We start from the raw sequence: 15061 nt of genomic DNA on the forward strand, positions 1-15061 counted from the left end.
CCAGGAAAGGCGCAAAGCTACACAGAGAAACCCTGTCTCGAAAAACCAAAAAAAAAAAAAAAAAAAAAAAAAAAAAAAAAAAAAAAAAAAAAGAAACCAACATTTTGTGAACTCACACACCTACATACTATAAAATTTAAGGTAGTCTGGAATCCTTAGGATGGCACAAAGTTCTTTCCCAGAAAATGCCCTTGCTCCCCAAATATGCAAATTGGAGGTTCCACTTCCCAGTGATGTTTTGTCTAAACAGTTGAAAGAAATTACCAGAACTAAATTTAACTTGTGCAATAATCCCACTTAAGCAATCTCAGCTGTTTACTCCAACTTTGGCCATTTAATGTGAATATAGAATCTACTAAGTTGGTTGACGATTTTTTTTAATTACCAAAATTAGTTTTTAAAAATTACGAAGTCTTAGGCTGGCAAGACAGCTCAACAGGTAAAAGTACTTGCCACCAAGGCTGAGGGCCTGATTGAATTCAATACCCTGGATCCATATGGAAAGCATTTACTCCTGCAAGTTGTCTTCTGACCTCCATACTCCTGCTGTGATATGTGCATCACCCCAATAAATACATAAATGAATAAGTAAATAAATGTAATGAAAATGAGGAAGTCTTAGAAGAAAGAAGAGTGATACTTGAAATATTCCCAACCCCTTCAATGTCTATATGTGTAGCTAAGTAGCAAACTTTTTTATGGGAATAGAATTTTCTAAAAGTACTTGTAATCCGTCAATAAAAGCCTTGAGATCATTTAACTATGTGCTCAATCTGTTTCCTTGATGTGAACTCAGCATGTTTACTAGTTATACTTGACTTTAAGGAAACAATGTAACCAAACTTACTATGTCTTGGATTTCCCAGGCAGTCAGCATTTATAACCTAAACTAAATGATCAGCTTAGTATTAAATTGTACTCTTCTACATGCCTCTAATCCAGAATACCGTGTGTGTGTGTGTGTGTGTGTGTGTGTGTGTGTGTGTGTGTGTGTGTGTGTGTGTACACATGCCTGTGGTTGTTGTGGCAATCATTTCTAGAAGAAACAGCCAAACAGGTTTGAATTAACCTTACAGATAACAAATATCTGTCATAAATAAATGTTAACTGCAGTATGTGCATATAGGTTGAAAGCATCAGTTTGTATTTTGACTCCTGTTCTGGGTCAGTTGGGACTAGTAAGGTATTTTCTTCCTTTCTGAAACTCTTATAGATTTCTGTTAAAAAAAAAATCCTCATTCCTTTCCTGTGCCATGTTTTCTGCACTGTTCAATAACTACAGAGCAAAGGCCTTTGTTAGGAACAGACAGACAGATACACACACACACACACACACACACACACACACACACATAAACACACCCCAGACAGACACAGCCTACAAATAGAATACACAAGGAGGGAGAGACATGGCTGGGAAACTCAATTTTGTGCTGGCTCTTGGTCTAAACTACTCTAAGAGAAAGACTGTTGATCCTTTAATGAGGTTCAATGCAACCATTGCCCTAATAACATGATAATGTGCTTCTCTCATTGGAAACTAGCAGTGGTTTCCTAACGTCTGTGTGGCACACATGATGGATTCAGTAAGCATAGCACAATTAAGTTCTTACTAACATGTACCTTGGCATGACATGCGGTTCTTCCGGAGATAATATCCCACCGTACACATGCAAGTCCTGGTAGTTTCAGATGTTGGTAAACAGAGCTGAGAGCACCCGCCATTATTTAGGTGGCAAGAATTACTGCCTGTAGAGAAGGAAGCGAAAGAAATGTCAAATAGAAAATGATGAAGAACATAGGAGACTTATTAGGTATCAACAATGTGAACAAAAATGTATGCTATTTGTTTCTAAATACAGCTGGTTTATATAGGCTATGCCATCTGCCTTGCACATAACTTAAAGTGGCAGATTATGATTGAATCTTGCCCTTCAAAACAATTAAACAATGTCAAAAGGTCATTTAGAAAAGCAGAGGAAATTGGATTTTTCATGAAGACTGTCATTAACACTTTAATTTCTGACTTTATCAAACATTATCTAGATCTCATCAGGTAATATTCAACTGATCTAGAATCCATGACCCTCTTATCTCAGCTTCTCAAGTGATGGTTTTCCGGGCTTATGCCATCATGCCCTGCTCTCAGAGACCTTAAAAAATGTGAGATCACACAAAAAAGGCAGTGTTTCCTTTCTGACTCAAATGTAGCTTCACCTCTAAAAGGACAGGATATTTGTGTGCATATGTGTTTTAAATTTATTTTTAAAGCAAAGAAATTATTCTTGGCCTCCCAAAGAACATGATTCTTTCAAAATATATTTAAAACACACTCAAAAGAATCATGTAATTAATTAGCATGTTAATTCTCCTCATTATGGTATGGTGGCAATGACAAATTTTAGTCAGGTAATCCTGCTTTGACATTCTATACAGATCTTCCATTTACTTTACCCAAAGCCCAAAGTACTGATCAAATCTGCAGCATTAAGTTAAGTAATTTACAGTCCACTCTGTAAATACCTTAAAATATCCTATTTTTACAATAGTTGTATTGTTCTAGGACAATGGGCTATGCCATTTAATGGGTTTACTACAAAGTTAGTAGACCACATGCTCACTACAAATCCAGTGATCATGACAAAGCATGCTCAGAGCTGTGTATTGATAGGACTCTATGAGAGATTCAAAATGTCAACATACTTCATTATTTCTCATCTTCTGAATTTGTGGATTTAATTGCTCAATAGAATCTGTCACTATATCTGTCATATTTGAAGTGTGAAATACTCTTTATTTGGGAGATGAAGCACATTCTCAGCTCATTTCTTTATCCATAGCTCAGCAATATTGAATCCCTTAGAAGTAACTTGAAGTTTTAAAATAATTCCATGTCTCTCTTATATGAGCTAGTGAGGTGGCTGATTCATCCCTTTTCTCAAGGTGACTTAAAGTGACAGTTCAGATCTCTGATGTTTTCACCAAGAAGACAACTACATTAACAAATGTGTAGAAATTCTAAACTGACCATGCATGTGCTTGTTCTTATGGAAAGCATGTGGATGCATGTTAGCTTAGTGCTAGTACATATACATGTCCTTATACGAGGTTTGCTTCAGCTAACACCAAAGATTGAAGTCTGGGGAGAAAGGAGCAAGGGACATTTCAATATAAAGTTTAAGGGAACATCACATGGAGAGCAGAGCTGAGGGAAATGAAAAATTAAAGGAAAATAAGTCAAGGAATAGAACGAACACATGAAAGACAGAGAATATGAGAAATTATACTAATATTAGCAGAAGTCTGGGGAAAGTAGAGAACAGAACAGCAGCTATTGGTGGGTGGTGTAACGACAAAGTGGGCGATATATTTTATCCTTATTTGTTGATAAATAAAAGTCATGTATTTAACACACTTGTAGAATAACAAGATGTATTTCACAGGACCTCCCTGAAGACAAAATACAGAAAATCATCATGAAATTAGTCATATTTTATGTAAATATTTCCATTTAATATACAAATATGCAAATAGAGGGCAACTGCAGTGATTATCAAGTTACAAGTAAGAGTTCGGATTAGTATTTTGTTAGTGAGATTGATGTTCACAACTCAAACCCCAAATGACAAGTGGAGCTGGAAAGTCCACTTGACTAAAAGACCCTCAACTCTCCAGTGATCTGTGTCAAAAATGATAAATGAGGCAGTTAATTGTACTTTGAAATCCAAGGAGGTAATACTGTTAACACCTTAAAGAGCCTTAAATTGCTCATATTTCATTCTAATGAAGCTTTCAAGCTACCGACAGTGATTCTGTTAATGGCGTTGTCTTTCAAACAGATGCTTTTATCAGCATTTTCCAGTGAGAACAGTGCAGTTGCATGCTACCCCTGGGTCAGACACTTTCACAGTGCATATATCACCCCTTGGCACCTATGGAGTCAAATCTTCCAGGTAAGGGACATGAAGCTAACAAGAGCAAAATCAAGAGTCCTATATAAGTATATCCTCCTGAAAATTTTGTCAGAACCACTATCTACAAAACTGATACACAGTTTCACAGGAAGTGTATGTTGTTTATGTCTTGAAAGGCAAATACCTTCTTGTCTCTAGGCACCTTGCTTGGAATTACTTCTTGTTCTCCCTCTGTTTCTTGCATACTGTACTTTCTAAGGCTGTGTTTAGATGCATCTCAGAAATATGTTCATTGTATACTATGCAGTGAAATTGACAGTAGTATTGTCAATTTATATTCAATAGACATGAAAATGTCTTACTATATTTTACGTATTACCAGTATTATATTACACATAGCATAGTATTATCTACATGACTTGAATACCAAAAAGTGTGTGTTTATCTATTTATTTAAGTTTTTCTGTGCTGGAGACCAAATGTAAGACCTCATACATGCTGTGCAAACATTCCACCATTGAGTTACCCTCCATGCCTTTATTGCTTATTGAGATTTAGAAAATGTTGTTTAAGTACTAGTGAAAAATCATGTGTGTATTTTATCAAGTGATTTGAAAATTGCCCATCTATCAGAAAACTGAATACACAAAACCAAACAATCCAATCCATAAATTGGCTGATAAAATTAACATATATTGATCAAAATATTAAGTACGATTGACCAACTGTCCTTAAGCTGTTGAATATTCTTAGCCATCAAGGAAAAAGAATGGCAGTCGTTAAGGATTCCTGAGTGGGCCCCTTGGTTCCTTCTCTTCCTTTTATTTTCTCTGATTTGGTCTACATATTTAAAATTATTTGCGTTAAATCTCCCTTTTTATTGTCCAAATACAGTTTTGAAGTTTACTGTCAGAAGATATGTATGTGAAGGTAAGAATTTTCATGGTAGAAACCAGAATAAGGGAACAGTACATGGGGAACAGTTTGAGGAAGTAGTGTGTGTATAAGAGAATGATTTAAGGGAGAGGCGGGGGGAAGAAGGATTTGATGAAGTATTATGTTGAGAAGAATTTAAGGAAGTTGTATGCTTATGTGAAGAACGATTTTCATTTTCAGAAGAGGATTGTGCTAATGTCATGCATCCTGTAGCAATGACTAAGATAGGACTAGCAAGTGCTCAGATGCACTGGCTGGATCTCTAATCCAATTGCCATCTGGGCACTGTGACAAGTCCACCTATGTAAACCATCTGCTATTTTCACTGCATTTCGCAGCCCACCATTTGGACAAGTGAAACAAAAATGCAAATGTGCAGGGCCAAACAATGCTGTGCTTTAAGATGTGAAATTCTCATGTCAATGTGGTATATTTGAAGACTTCTGGACTAGTTACACAATATGTAAGTTTTCATTTAATATTTGTTCGTATATCTGCAGTTTTTAGTCAAGTGCTTATGGTGATATTTTATTTGTATTAAAATGTTATTTGTATGTTAATAAATAAAGTTCCCCGGGGGTCAGAGCTATTAGCAAGCCATAGGAAAGCCGGGCGGTGGTGGCGTATGCTTGTAATCCCAGCACTTGGTAGGCAGAGCTAGGAAGATCTCTGTGTGTTCAGGGATACAGCCAGCATTGGATACACACTCCTTTAATCTCAATACCAACCATAGAAGACCTGGAGGTCTATACAGACAGGCAGTGACGAGGCAGTCATATGGTTGGGTTTACAACCAATGAGAAGGCAGAACTGGAAGTCTTTATAAAGACTTTAACACATGAAGTAGCTCTCTTTTGGAGAGGTAGGACCACCGCAGGAGGAAGGGTAAGGTTTTAGCTCTTAGCTCTGACCTCTTGGCTTTCTTCTTTGCATTGGTTCTGTGTTTCTTATTTAATAAGATGATTGGTTACATCTACAAGTGCTAGATAAAAATGTCAATTAAGTGAAAAACTGAAAATCTTACAGAAGCCTTTCCAATCTTTTAAAGTCGCTATGCTTCTTATGTGAAAGACATTTTTTCTTCAGTATTAGCCGGGATCTCCTCCCCCAATACCTTAACTAAAGGCAAGAAGAATAGGAGCCCAAGAATGTTTCCTTGAGAAAGCGGTGTAAAAGCGATAGCACCTTACTCAAATAGTGTCTTATGTTCGCCGTGGAGGGACCTACCTTGTTGTGCTTCTTTGTCATACACTTTCATATGAACAACCCCGGAAGTCTTATTTCGCAGGACCGTGAGATTTCTTCCATCTCTTTTATTACAAGTTCCGAGTTGAGCTAAGTTTTGGTCTGCCCACCAGAGTTTCTTGTCTATATAGAAGAAAGAAATATAATCAACTTACTAATAAAAAATTAATAAAATATAAAACTTTCTGGTTTACACTTTGTTATATTTCAAATCATTTCTAAGCAAATGCTGAAATCACTTCTATATATACTCATAAATGTGTGTTTTGTACAGATATGTAATAAAATAAAAATAAAAAATAATCGGATAATATTAAATAAAGAGGGACGGGTAAAGCCCTGACAAGACATTATGAGACAATGAACCTCCAAAGATGCCTCTGAGTTTGTTTTTTCATAGCCATCTACTCCTGGTCATGGGGCCTGCCCTTGAGAATAGTTTGATTTCCCAGTGAGATTCCTTTGGAGAAAACTAACTTTTCATTTGCAAGTGAGCAAGTAGTTATCAAATGACTTTTATTTTTTCTTAAAGAACAAATATTCAGGCTAGTGATGTAGGTCACTTAGTAGAACAGTTACCTATCATGATCATGAAATTGAGGCAGTAGGATCACTTAATTTTCAGCCTTGGGATGCATGATATCTTGTCTCAAAATGAAAACTAAAGGAATATTCTTACTAGCTATATAATATGCAAATACATACAGATATAAATAAAAGTGTGTTTTATGGCAGCCTGAGAGACCAACTCCCAGGACTGTATCCAGAGTAATAAAAAGAATTCCTTCATAGCAGTGGGACTTAGGAATCATTTTTATTTATCTGAGGGAATAAGATTCATACACATACTGATCATACCATTCACTTCATTTTCTCTCAAATTCTTCTTCTCTTTTTTTTTGTTCTGTCTCCCCTTATATCCATCCCATGGAAAGTAAAAAAGGTACATCTGAGGGAGAAATTTACCATAGCAATTCCCAGCTGCAAGGTTCAGGCTGTAACCTGAGGCCAGGGGCACAGTGCCCAGTGAAATAAGATGCTGAGGAATTTTTGTAGGGAGTAGGTCTTTATCATCCAGACTTAGCAAGCAGGCTACTAACCCCAAAGTTGCTTTGTGCCTGACCTTGGTTCCATAATTAGACATTTGGGAATTTGTCCTTGTATATTATCTGTGAAGGTTTAACTTGTGAGGCATTTATTCTAATTTGAATTTTTTTGAGGCCTAAAATCAGCTAATTGTATGTAGCTTGTCTAGAACTGAGAAAAAATGCTGTTTTCTTTTTGTCAGTCTGAGCTAGTGATAAAAAACGGGGCCTAAGTGTCTTATAGTCCTCATGGAATAATATATCTAATTATGAAGCATATCCTAGTACATTTATATTTATCAAAATTATATAGCTTAAAAGGAAATCATCTTTCCTACCATCCACAGATATATGCGCTCAAAAAGTACAAAACACATCACCAATGACATGTGGAAAGAACCCCACAGCTATTTTTTTAGGGAAGAAAGTAGTGGCACATGAGAAAAATTATAGACAGAAGCAACTGGTTATCAGAGTCTGTGGTCCTGTAAGCCTTGCTTGACTAGGTTCCTGCAACAGAGAATTATCCATCTGGTGGGTTGACACCTGAACTATCAATTGCCATCTGCTGTATATTCTGGCCTCTGGTAACGCCATTGCTACCAGCAGCTCTCAGCAAAGTTTCTAATTAATACAGTGACATGGTTAGAATAAGAATAGCCACCACAGATTTGAACATAGGTCATCAGGCATTATTAAGAGGTGTGATCTTAGGTGGAGAAGGTGTGGACTTGTGTGTCACTGGGGTTGGTCTTTTGGGGTTTCAAATGCTCAAGCCAGGTCCAATGCTCTCTCTTCCTGTTTCTTGCTGATCCAGATGTAGAACTCTCAGCTGCCTCTCTAGCACCATATCTGCCTGCATGCTGCCATGCTTCCCACCATGACAATAATGGACCAAACCTCTGAAGCTGTAAACTAATCCCAATTACATGTTTTCCTTTATAGGAATTGTCATGGTCATGGTATCTCTTCACAGTAATAAAACATTGGCTAAGACAGAAATTAGTGCCTTGGACTGGGATATTGTTGCGACATGCCTGACCATGCTTATTGTAGGCAGGTTGTGGACTTTGGATTGGGAAAGCAGCTAAACACTTCCATTGGGGCTTAATGCCACTATGAATACTAGTAGAAGCAGGAATACAGTGGTGCTGAGAGTAATGTGGATTAGGACAGCCTGACCCAAGAGCTTTTAGAGGAGAAGAATATTAGTAAGTGGACTAAAAATTATTATTGTGATATTTAATGAAGAATTTGGCTTTTTTTTTTTTTTGCCCTTGCTCAAAATTCTGCTTGAGTCAAAATTTAAAAGTTTTGGATTACTGTTGCTGGCAGCAGAGATTTAAACACAGCCTAGTGTTGACTGTGTCATATGGTTATTAGTGTCAGTCTTATGCAGATCTGTAATAAAAAGGTGCAAGCATGGCAAATAAATAAAAATAAAAAATGTACAATTTGAGGAGAAAAGGAACACCAGGACGTGTAATGGAGCTAAATCCAGTACTCGGGGAGATTACAAAGTTTAAAGAAGAGTCTGACACTAACTGGGGTAAAGGGAGTGATGACCCCAGGGCAACACACTACCCAGCTAAAATTTCAACTTGTGAAAAGGGATTAAAGAAAACCTTAGGGCCAGGTATGGTGGTGCACATCTTTAATCCCAGCACTGGGGAGGCAGAGACAGGCAGATCTCTGAGTTTGAGGCCATCCTGGTCTAAAGATCAAGTTACAGGACAGCCAATGTTAGGCAGTGAAGGAAACCATCAAAAGCAGAAAGCTGGTGAAAATGTATTTGAATGAGGGGGCCATGTTCCAGCCCCAGCAAGCAGAAGAACTTGGCAACTTTGGCCATGTGGTTATGAGTATCCTTTAGAGTCAAGGATACAAGAAAGGGTGTGTATAATCTTCTTCCATGCCTAAGAAAAGCTGCTGAGGCCAGGAATGTGTCAGAGGTGTCCCTGTGTGGAGGCCCAAAGAGGCCATTTGGAGAGGCCATTGTGTGAAGCTATGAAAGTGAAGTCTGAATTTTGTTGAAGATGCCAAAATGTTAAATATGCCACAGTGGTGGGTTACCTGCCAAGGAGAGCTGCTAACAGGCAGTGGAAACAACCCAAGAGAGAGAAGTACGTTGCAGTCAACAAAGCTGAAAGGAGTTAGAGATCTGAAGAGTGTTTTGACATCAGACATGGAGATGCAGAGTTTGGAGTTTGCCCTGCTGGTTTTTGGTCTTGCTTTGGCCTAGTATTTCATCACTATGTTCTCTTTCCTCCCTTTTGGAATGGTAATATATATCTTATGCCATTGTATGTTGAAAGTATATGATGTGGGTTTTATTTTAATTTATAGAGGATTACAGTTAAGAGATTGCTATGAATCTCCAAAGAGACCTTGAACTTTAGCCTCTTAAATGGTGTTGAGACTATTATAGACAATGGATGGGGATTTCTGAAGTTGGACTGAATGCAATTTTTCACTATGGTGTCTTACCAATTGAAACCCTAACACACATATCTTCCTGTGTGCCACCATGTTTTCCACCATTACAATCATGGACAAAACCTCTGAAACTCTAAGCCAGCCCCAATTAAATGTTTTCCTTTATAAGAGTTGTTTTGATGATGGTATCTCTTCATAGCAGCAGAAGATTGACTAAGACATATGGAATACAGATTTTATTACTTGCATATCTAGACATGAACATAATCCTACATCTTAGCTAATGAACTGCTAAGAGATATTGTTCCAATTTTTTGTTTCTTAAATGTGTGGATGTTTTTAGGTGCTATGTTTTCTCACTGGATTCTGTACATCTATAGTGACCTTTTAAATTTTTTGAACAGTTTATGCCTTTTTCAATAAATGTTTATTAATTTACATTGTTAGGGAGCTACTCTTAACAATTTAAATTCTATAAGAAAACAAAAAGTTATGCAGAAAAAGCTCATGACCAAAACATTAATTAGTGAAAGGAAGATAATAGTCTCCTTAGTATTATTAATCTTTTCCCATTTTTAAAGTGACTCAGGTTTTAAATCACTGTACCAAGAAATAATCAAATGTTATCCACAATCTTAAATTTTCATCAATATTTAGTCAATCTTTAAATGAAATGAAATCTATGAGTGTAATGTAGAGAATTATACACAGTATTTTCCAATGCAGAAATATAGTTGATGAAAGTGTTTAGGTACAATGATAAAAAATGAAATTAGAAACAATATTTTCATCATAGAAATTATGTAAATAAAGATGTTTTTGAAACTAACAGACAAATAAGTTCAATATAGTACATATAACTATTCCTTGTGGGGTTTTTTGTTGTTTTTTGTTTGTTTTTTGGCTCATGTCTATAATCTAAATACTTGAGAGGCTAAGGCAGTGTCTCACTCAACACCCACCATATATTAATGCTTTTTATTATTATTGAAGGAGATCAGGAAACATATAAGAAAACTTCTTTCTTTCTTAACCACAGGAAGTACCCCATCTGAGGCTGTTGTTTACCCCACGGCTTTATACCCTAGTAGAAATCGTGCACATACTGAATCACTGGAGGCAATTAAAAACACACAAATATTTCCATGACCACCGAAATGGCAGAGATGGCTGTGTGGCACACGTATTTGATGTATGTGTGGAGGGGGAGTGACTTCTAAGAAACTCCAGCCGTGTGGTATTACTGAGGGTGATTCAATCGCTGGTGGACTGGTAACAGGAATAAAACACATGGGTAGGAGTTTTAACCTAAGGAACCACAACTTGGCAGCTATAACCAGATCATCTATATCCCCCGAAGGACTGAAGATCTGCACAAAAGGTACCCTGGTGCTGCGGCCTGCGCAGCTGGAGCACGAAATCTGGCGAGGGACGCCGAGGTTAAACAGCACTCTAGACACCCAGTTTCAGTTGGTCAGGGAAGCAGCTCTCTTTATTCGTACCAACATGGGCTTATATACCCCTCCAACAGCAGGGGTTAAGGAATGGTTACTCTGTATCCGGAGGCAAGCGGGACACTGTTTTCCAAACAGGAAAAACCACAGGGGAACTGATCCCCAGCACCCTCCAGAACCCAACTACACATTTTTCACACAAACAACTTAACTGGGACAGGACAAAAAAGGGCATTTAAAATTAAGGCAGCAAACTTACTGCTGCAGACACCCCGGCAGTAACCCAGAAGAAACTAAGAGCACAAGAATCTTGGGAAACTCTTCTAAGTTTTTCAAAACTATGTTCTCAGACAGTGAGATGGCTCAGCAGTGCAAACTCAACAACCTGAGCTCGCTCCATCCCCACATCCCTGAGGAGGAAGAAAACCAACTCCTCAAAACCATCCTTTGACCTACACACACACACACACACACACACACACACACACACACACACACACACCCTTCACATGAAAGAAAAAATTAAATACATACATATTCTTAGTCATCCCTAACTCTTTCTTAATCATCTCCAAATGAGCTTACCATTACTTCAAATTCAAAATTCCCTTTTCATTTAAAACTGAGTTGATCCTTTCACCTGGGTCTTGTTTTTCTAATTCTCTAGTCTTATTACCTAATAATAACCATTCATCTGTTTATTTAAGCAATTCTGGGTCTCAGCCGTGAGGAAAAGGTAGATAAAGGTGAAGAAGCAATGAAGAAAATGGGCACAGTTCTGGCATTTGCTTCTACACATTTATGAGAAAATAATTCATGCAGATTGTTCTTCAGGGAAGTTTTTGATTCCACTGTGTGCTGAGGCTGCCACCTATCCCGTTTCCAGTGAGTTCCACCACTTCGTACATAACTGCCAGCCTTTCTGTTTCTTCGCTTGCTCTGTTTTACTTCCACTAGTTTTGACTTTAGAGGAGATGAAAGCTCCTGGGCCTGAGGAAGCTATCTTGATCTTCTTTGTATTTTTCACAGCATTCTGTATTGCTTTCAACTGAACATGATGTGGAAACTCCCTAAACATCTGTGATATTAATGAGGAATAAATCTCTCTAAAAATTTTCCATTAGAAACAAAACTTAGAAAACAATTCAATAAAGCCAGCACTCCCACTGTCTAAACAGCTTTATGATGTTTTTAATATTATCTGTGTTTCCTGACACTGGGCCTGGAAAAGGCACAGAGTGGGAAATGGGTGGTAATCTATATCAGTTTCTAAGATTTGATAGCCTGATCTGCCATCATCTGGGCTTGTTGGACCACACAGTGATAGGTCCATCCAAGAGCTGATGATTTGGTAGATAAGGTGAAGCCCACGTGTGCCATAGCAAAACACTTCCAGACTTTTCTTCTGTGCTGATGCTGCTGCTTCGGTGACTTTACCTGAAACAACAGCCAAGGGACTTTAGGAAATATGCTGGTTTCTCTCCCTAGAGACGGTCACTGAGTGGTTTTGGCCTATGGCATGACATTAAAAATATTTAAAACCTCCCATTACACTAATGTGTAGTAAAGGTTAAGATTCATGACTTTCCTGCTAAATAAGAAGCCCTCAATCCTTAATTTATTCATTTAAGGAAGGCAGCAACCTCTTGTATAATATTAGCGGGACCAGCCTTAATATACATCCCAGGGGCTCAGGAGAGAGAACTACTAACTGCGAGGACTATTTTCAGGAAATAGAATCTCAGCACACTGAGCTCTATAGTCCACTTGCTTTAATTCCTCTGGCATAACATCCTTTATACACAGCTTCAGTTCTGTTCTCATGCCTAGCTCCTTTCTTGCCTGATTTCTCTTTATGCTTTATACTTATCTAAGTTCTATCTTAATTCTCTCATCTTAACTCTGCCTCATCTAGGTCCTTTTCAGCTTGTTCTTACCCAGCTAGGGCTTTCCCATCTGGCTCTTCCTCGTCTTCCATCTCATTCCTCTAGTACTCTATTCTAGCCCTTCAACCTAGTTCTTCCCCGCCTCAGTTAGTTCCTGTCAAGTTCTTACCCGTCTAGTTCTTTCATTCTCTTTTCTCTTTTCCGTCCTTGTGCCCTGGAAATCCTGGTATATTAAAGCCAGGCTTCCAGGGTCAAACGGAGGGGTAATAAGAACCACATTGAAGCCGGGTGGTTTCTGTAATCCCAGAACTCGGGAGGCAGAGGCAGGTGGATCTCTGTGAGTTCAAGGCCAGCCTGGTCTACAAAGCTTGTGCAGGACAGGCTCCAAAGCTACAGAGAAACCCTGTCTCGAAAAACCAAAAACCAAAACAAAAAAACAAACAAACAAACAAAACAGAACCACATTGAGAGGCAATAACCGTTAATTATCATTTGCAACCACAAAGGGAAGTGACCAGTGGGGAAATGAATTAGCTAAAGGCTAAATTAGGGTAATATCTAAGAAGAGGGAATCTTATGTGCTCAACTATAATCTTAGACGTGATTAGTAGAAAATGTTAAGAATCTATAAGTTGCTAGGTCAATGGGAGAAAATAAAACTGTCTTCTTTTTTCCTGTGACTCATATCTGTCCAAGCTATCTGCTATTTTTCTGCAGGGTAGGGGAAAGTGTGCTCAGTCGCTAGGCAACCTGTGTACAGCTAGATGCCTCTGGTGATAGTTAAAGGGAGATCTGGAACTAGAGGTAAGGTTTGGGAAAGGAGGAAGTAAAGCTTAATTGGCACATCCGCCAGGCCTTCTCAAACAGGTAGCCTGGATGCTTCAGTCTGTTCTTAGAGAGTACAAAGGTATCTCTGGTACTTTCCTCCATCTGAGGATGGACCTGGCCAGATGCTGCCAATGATGTTAATTACAGGGAGGCTTGAACTGGGGTTTGGGCTGAGCATAGCTGTCAGTGCAGAAGGTTATCCAAATATTCCTAGAAATGGTTAGGTAAGGAGTTAAAGGTCTATAAAGTTAGTAAGGCTGTAAGAAAGGAGGGTCCGAGCTGAATTGTGTAAAGCTATTATTTAACATCCACCTGACCTAGGTGGTGTCTCTTTGTAGAATTAAATCAGGAGACTTTGCATGTGGGCTGTTATTACTGTTAGTCCTTGAAAGTGGCTAAGGGAGATATCTGATTCCAGAGAAAGCCTTTCCTGAGGCTATTCTCCAAATACCTAGAATGTGTATGTCCAGAGAGTGATCAGTCCACACTGTTAGCCCTTCTTAGGGAAAAGTCAATTGGGAAAACAATGAAGGCACACATGATTTTCATAACAGAATACAGCTGATATATAACAAGGCAAATAACAGCAAAAACTCCTTGGGATTTGGCTTCCTCTGGAGGAATTCTCTGATCCCTCCAGGTAGTGACTTTGCCATAACCAGCTGAGTTCTTATGATATATTTCTGCGGCCCGCAGCAGCAACCAAACCACCTTGAAATATTAAGAGGTTCTGCATTTGGGAAAAGCTGTCTAGCCCAGTGCTTTCAAGAAAGAGCTAGTAGAAAGCTCTTCAGTGTGGTTATTGTAGATGATATGTAAACAATTTCTAGCTATCAGAAACACAGCAAAACAGCCAAGAAATGCTACATACTTACAAATCATTGCTTTATGTCATAAGTTTATTACCAGAATGAAATATCAGACACAGGCTAACTTCATAAAAAAGGATGCTGACTTTGTTCAGAGTTTTAGATTCCACATAACACTGAGCTAGTTCTGTGATGAGGACAACTCCTGGTGTGTCATAGCATGTCAAAGAGCAGTGAGATTATGCACAGAAGCAAGCAGGATATAGCTCAAGGCAGGAATCAGAAAGACAGAGGCAGGACTTCTTTCTCTCATCACACTTCTGTTGAGATAACTCGAAGGTATCTGGTCTGTCCCCAGTGACCGAAGACCTTCTAGCAGTTTCATTTATTAAAGGCATCTTCCAATACTGCCACCTTAGGGACCAATCCCTCAACACAGGGACTCTTTGAAGACACCAAAACCAGAAA

General features: G+C 38.4%; 1 protein-coding gene across 1 annotated transcript in view; it reads right to left on the bottom strand.

Moving 5' to 3' along the window:
• The window catches only part of Lrp1b (LDL receptor related protein 1B), a 1617914-nt gene that overhangs the window by 570019 nt on the left and 1032834 nt on the right, over nucleotides 1-15061 (bottom strand). The window contains exons 33-34 of the mRNA XM_059258831.1: nucleotides 6078-6218; nucleotides 1624-1749 (exon numbers count right to left, since the gene is read on the bottom strand). Coding sequence (XP_059114814.1) covers nucleotides 1624-1749; nucleotides 6078-6218 — 267 coding nt within the window. The remainder of the gene's footprint in view (nucleotides 1-1623; nucleotides 1750-6077; nucleotides 6219-15061) is intronic.

Source organism: Peromyscus eremicus, chromosome 4, assembly GCF_949786415.1.
Source record: "Peromyscus eremicus chromosome 4, PerEre_H2_v1, whole genome shotgun sequence".
In the NCBI taxonomy this organism is placed as follows: domain Eukaryota; kingdom Metazoa; phylum Chordata; class Mammalia; order Rodentia; family Cricetidae; genus Peromyscus; species Peromyscus eremicus.